This window comes from Macadamia integrifolia, chromosome 9 (assembly GCF_013358625.1).
Source record: "Macadamia integrifolia cultivar HAES 741 chromosome 9, SCU_Mint_v3, whole genome shotgun sequence".
Classification (NCBI taxonomy): domain Eukaryota; kingdom Viridiplantae; phylum Streptophyta; class Magnoliopsida; order Proteales; family Proteaceae; genus Macadamia; species Macadamia integrifolia.
The window spans coordinates 1,247,534-1,253,533 of record NC_056565.1 but is presented as its reverse complement, the minus strand read 5'-3'; the positions used below and the strand labels follow the sequence as shown (position 1 = coordinate 1,253,533).

Sequence of the window (6,000 nt, the reverse complement as noted above, 5' to 3'; positions counted from 1 at the left end):
CCCCCCCCCCCCCTTTCCCTCTTTTCTTGGTAAATTGGAAAGGGGTAAAATTTTTATCTTTTGAATCCCATATCTTAGGAAATGACATAATTGGTTTGGTTTTAGCACTTCAGTTGTGTTAGTTTGGCGCCAATATTTTACCATTCCATATTTCATGGTGAACTTTCAATTTTCGTAACTAAACAATTCCTTTGCAGTTCAATTCTCAAAACTCAACCTTACTATCTCAAGTTGGATTGGGCCTTGGAGTTCAGGCTCCGGGTCTCAACACTGTTACATCTAACTCTCTACAGCAGTCAAATTCTATCCAGCAACAATCTGCTCAGCATGCTTTGAACTTGCCTGCACCAAAAGATTTGGGTATATTCATACATTTTCACTTGTAATCTGCATTTTTCATTTGCTTGAAAATATGAGGAAGTATAGAAATGTTACTTTCATGATACATATGTTGGCCATGTGAAAGTTGAGGACCAGCAGCAACAGCAGAGTTCATCTGAAGATGTGGTTGTTGAACCAGTTACTAGTTCTGGGCTTAACAGGAATCTCTTGAATGAGGATGACATGAAGGCTACATATTCAGTAGATTCAGCTGTATGTTAAATGTTTAGTGGCTTTGTTTTCTACTATGAGCATTTTTAACTTTCCTCATCCCTTTTCAACTTCTTGTTATGCCTGTTGATTCATAATGATTCACATGTTTGAATTCTTGCTGATTCTGATTGGTTTTCTATAATTTTGGTTTGCTTTAAAATGAGAGCCTGGGAGGATTGTTGGTTTCTATTTGGCAATTTGGTCTGCTTTAAAGGAACCCCAAGGGGTTAGTGCAGTTGGCTTGGAGGGGACACGGTACTCCGCCTTAGGAAGCGAGGTCCTGTGATCAAACCTTCGCCGCTGCCCCTAATTTGTTGGGACCATTGCACGAGAGTTTCCGTCTCGAACTGACCCGGTCATGTGTAAGCGGTATCACAGTGACCGTAGGGACTAGTCGAGTCAAAGATCTGGACACCCTGGGTATCAAAAAAAAAGGTTTGCTTTAAAGGGTTTTGACATCACTGTCAACTGTGGGTTTTGTTGGTGCATCTTATCCAGAGTACTCGAGCACCTTCATCATCACATTGTTATGGGCCCATTCAGTAGTGAAATAACAAAATATCAGGAATAATGGCAATTCTGTAAATAACTTGAAGTTTCTAATAAGGGGTGGCAGAATCGTAATTCCAAGAACTTCCACTTAGAAGTAGCAAAGTAACAAGATGGGTTAAAGGGTATTCTTGGAATCAAAGTTAAAATAAGGACATAAGGTATTCAAGGGCTAAGGTAGGGGTATTATGGGAAAACAGAAAATAATGTTAAAACACAACTCACGATTGAAAGTCATCTTCAACCTTGGAAATCCCTAGAGAGTTGCCTCTATTCCAAGTGAAGGATCTCACTGGTCAGGCCTAGGATTGGGCTGAAATTGCAAGTGTACGTTCATACCTTCCAGCTCTGTCAAACCCACCAAACTAAACCCGAAAGATAAGGTACTATGTTCAGATTGGGCGGCAGGTACAGATCTGATTAGGGTTGCAGACTCATCTCTCACAGCAGGGATCACTTTGAGGCCTGAGATTCAAGGGTTAGAGTCGCTCCTCAATGATGAACTAACTCCCAAAAGTTTATGAAGAAAGAAGATGAGATGAGGGAGATCCATCTATTCCTATGGGTCACCAAAATCCACTTTGAAACAGGGCAGCAGGAAATATCATGATACACTCCAGCAAAAACAATGAAGAAGTAGCCACTGATTGATGGGGAAGGAGGAGGAGAGATTTCAGAGGGATATGCAAGCCTCGTGGCAGCCATGATCTCAGCCATCAAATCAGTCATTCAATTCTTCAATTCCAAAACTGAAATCTCCTTCTAAGTTACATGAATATAAAGGCAGTCAAAGTGTAACAATGGAAACTAATTAATTTGGAAACTAACCTAAATTAGAAACTGAAATCTAAATAAAATTGAAACCCTCTACTAACTTGACCACACCCTACACTAACAATAACAGAAACAAATTAATGTACTAAATTAATCCCAAATCTTCCCATGCCCAACTGCATCACCTTACAACATAACACCCACCCCAAAATAATGTTCTAGTTTGTTAGACTCTACAAACTTTAACAACCTTTTCTTTCTACACACGTTGGGAATCTTGCCAGTTCTATTGTTTGGAGCCCCCTTGCATCCAATTGGATATCCTTTTTTTTTTTTTTTTTTTTTTTGGGGGGGGGACTTTGGATGGTCTACGGGATCAAAATCCTTATGATTGATAATCTGATCTCTAGGGGATTGCGTATAGCAGACAAAAGTCTTCTTTGCAGGAAAAATGAGGAGAATACGTATATGTGCATGCATTCGATCTTTAATTTTTCAATATAGTTTGGATGTCACAAGCTTAGTGACCGAATCCTTCTCATGGGAATGATGTTCGTGCTCTTAACTCCTTAATTTATGGTCTGAGATTGAGAGAGCGTACAATCATTCAATTTAAAATTAAGAATATGCCCTAAAGAAAACCACTGTATGGGATGAGACTATGCTTGAGGTAAACTGAAGTATTGACATAGTTGGACAATTCTGAACTCAAAATCCTTTTAGATCCAACATCAAGGGTTCCAAATATCCTAATAGTCGAAAGCGTGCAAGACAATTACCTGCTTTTCCTTTTGAGTTCAGAGTTGGAAGAGTTCAAAGGGCTCAGATTCCCCCTTTTCTGATTGCTGGGCAGTCTATTTGCTGATGAAAATTTTCCTTTGTTTTTATGTTGATCATCTTATCTCAATAATATTTCTTGCTTTTAAACCCATTAGTTCTACCTTACGGTTCCAAATTTCCAATGTATTAGCTCTGATTTAATCATGTCTATGGACTGTTTGAAGTAAATCTAGAGAACCTTACATCACATATCATCTGTAACGTAATTTTTGACAAGTGTCTAAACACAGAGCTGACTAATGTTATTTCGTATGGAATACAGTTACCTTTATAAATGGTTATTGCTTTTTGTGTTATATGTGACCAATAATTTGTGAAGATTCTACACTCGCTATTTCAAATGTTGTAAGTTCTTTTTTCCTAAAAAATCATTTATAATTGTGTACTGCAGGCGGCTGGTTCTGGTTCTGGTTCTTTGATTGAACCCGTCCAAGTGCCTAGAGATATTGATCTCTCCCCTGGTCAACCTTTACAGTCCAATCGGCCCTCAGTCAGCTTAGGTGTCATTGGTCGAAGAAGTGTTTCTGACCTTGGGCCATTGGTGATAACCTCAGTGGGTCAACTGCAAACTCTGGAGGAATACATGACCATTTATACAATCTGCAGATGCTCGAGTCTGCTTACTACAAGCTTCCCCAACCCAAAGATTCAGAACGTCCAAAGAATTATATTCCTGTATGATAGATTCATTTTGATTGTTTGTTTTGCTGCATAATTTGACTGATAGATAGAACATGATGTGAGTCTACACTTAATATTTTTGTGCCGACAGAGACACCCTGCAGTGACCCCTCTGAGCTATTCTCAGGTGCAGGCACCCATTGTCAATAATCCCACCTTCTGGGAGCGACTGGGTATTGATACATTAGGAACTGAGGCTATGTTCTTTGCATTTTACTATCAACAGGTATTCATTCTTCTATTCTTTTAGTTTTTCATCTCTAAGAAAGACACTTCATTGTCTGAAATATGGTCATGTTGCACACTCATATTCCCGTCACATGCAGAGATTTCTACTTAGACAAATGTGTTCCCCGGCTAATGGCAATTCATTGAAGAGAGCTGAGAGATAAACACCTCAGAATAAAGCACAAGGCTTACTAAGTTTACTTAAATTTATTAACCTATATATTTTGTTTCTATAAAGCATATTATATGATTGTGTGAGTTTGGTGAATTCCCTATATCTAAGCATTAATCATATTCCATTTATAAATTGCATGCCCCATTTTATTTTGTGCACTTGTGGTGAGTCAGTGGTTGATGTCTACCGATTGATTGACTACACTCCGGACACTTGGTGTACATGACATAAATGGGAATGGGGGTGACACTCAATAGGGTTTCCACTGCCTGTTTAGAGAGGACATCCAAGAGAGAGTTGTTTTTTTTTTTTTTTTGGTAGAATAAGAGAGTTTTCAGATTTTGATTGGTCAAATTCCAGGGCCCGGTAGTTGTTTTTGTAAATTTTTTGAAAAAAAAAAATTATTTTATTATTACTATGTTACATAAATGTTATTTGAAAAGTGTTCAAATGCTTTTTGTCCAATCACTGGTCTTGACCCTCCCGTATTGATGAGCAATGGGTTAGGTTTATGGCGGTGATTTTATTCCATGCGGTTCATTTTGGAAGTTAGTAATGGAGAAAGGGGATTTTCAGGTTGCAGATATTGTAGTTTCATCTTTTGAATAACTTTGATGCAATTAAGGATAACTTAAAGGCTACCTTTTAGGATCACACACACTTTGCATGATCTTGTTCGTTAGATTGTAATCTCTATACTTAGTTCTTTTATAAAAGAGAAGCTATGGCTGAAACCCTATTGTCATTGCTCTTTTCCTTTATTTACAATATGATGCTTGTGGTTACATTATCTTAGATATTTTCTTAAGTTGAAGACATGTGCAGAATACTTATCAGCAATACTTGGCTGCGAAAGAGTTGAAAAAGCAATCATGGAGATACCACAGGAAATATAACACCTGGTTTCAACGGCATGAGGAACCAAAAGTTACAACTGATGAATTTGAACAAGGGACATATGTGTACTTTGATTTTCACATAGCCAGTGATGACTTACAGCATGGATGGTACGTGTTATATATATATATATATATATATATATATTGCCCCCCTATTCAGATTGCTTGATCTCTTATCTCTTATACGGTGAATTTTTGCCGTTGATCTGTGTTTTGAGTTGTGTATATACAAAGTGAGCATTTGTTGTGTACGTACAAATTGAGTATTTGTTTGTGTATCTGTGCTGTGTCTGAAAGTTGCTCTACTCTTTGGCATGCTTTTCTGCTGATGCAAGTATATGCCTACACAGATACGTCTACACATTGGGGTGAGCCTCCAGGTGTAACTGAAAGAAAGGCCTTGAAGTGCAGTTTTAGAGCTCAGATCACTGCAAGGCTATCTACCTTAAAGTGGAAGGGGCAAGTGAGGTGCATGTTTCGTGCCTTTAGGCCTGCCTTACATGTTGGTGCATATCCAGAGCAAGGCAAGCTTGGGGGTTTATCCATCCTCAAGCTTAGCACAGAATACCTATCACAATTCCTAGAGGGTATAGAATGGGTTAAAAGAGACCTACAATGGGATACTTCGTATTACTTCTTTATTTTCACAAGTTTTTCATAGCAGAGTAGGGGATAAGTATGTTGTCTAAGGTGCTGGACATCCTGTATGACAGATTCACTTCATATTTGAAGATTGATGGTTGAGTGATATTCTTTGAAGTTGTCGGTTGGTTTATTAGTAGGAGGAGATTATATTGGAGTGTAGAGGGGATTCGTGTAATGATATGTGGGGTGAGTTGATGGGTATAAACAATTCATTTCCATTACGCTAAGTTGGAGTTATGGAAATCAATCTTGGAAACAATATGTTTAAGATAAGTAGCTCTAAGATGGAGTATATGATGTGTAACTTTAGTAACACTATGATGGATAACAATATGGTGAAAATTGAGAAGAGAGAGATATTGCAAAGTGATTGTTTTAGGTATCTGGGGTCAACCATAAATAAAGAAGGCGACATAGAGGATGATGTTTCACAGATAATCAAAGTGGGATGGATGAAGTGGAGAGGTGCGTCTAGAGTGTTGTGTGACCGACATTTTCCCTTAAAGCTTAAAGGAAAATTTTGTAGGACTGTAGAACAACCGGCTACGATTTATGGGGCAGAACTAATGTAGGCTAGGGTAGGGGTCTAACCAAGTCTCATTTTGCAGGAAATTT

General features: G+C 38.3%; 1 protein-coding gene across 1 annotated transcript in view; it reads left to right on the top strand.

Moving 5' to 3' along the window:
- LOC122088963 overlaps positions 1–6,000 on the top strand; it is a 37,257-nt gene that overhangs the window by 28,563 nt on the left and 2,694 nt on the right. Inside the window, exons 9-13 of the mRNA XM_042658348.1 lie at positions 198–360; positions 467–594; positions 3,149–3,432; positions 3,530–3,664; positions 4,667–4,848. Of these exons, the coding sequence (XP_042514282.1) occupies positions 198–360; positions 467–594; positions 3,149–3,432; positions 3,530–3,545 (591 nt within the window). The 3' untranslated portion in view covers positions 3,546–3,664; positions 4,667–4,848. The remainder of the gene's footprint in view (positions 1–197; positions 361–466; positions 595–3,148; positions 3,433–3,529; positions 3,665–4,666; positions 4,849–6,000) is intronic.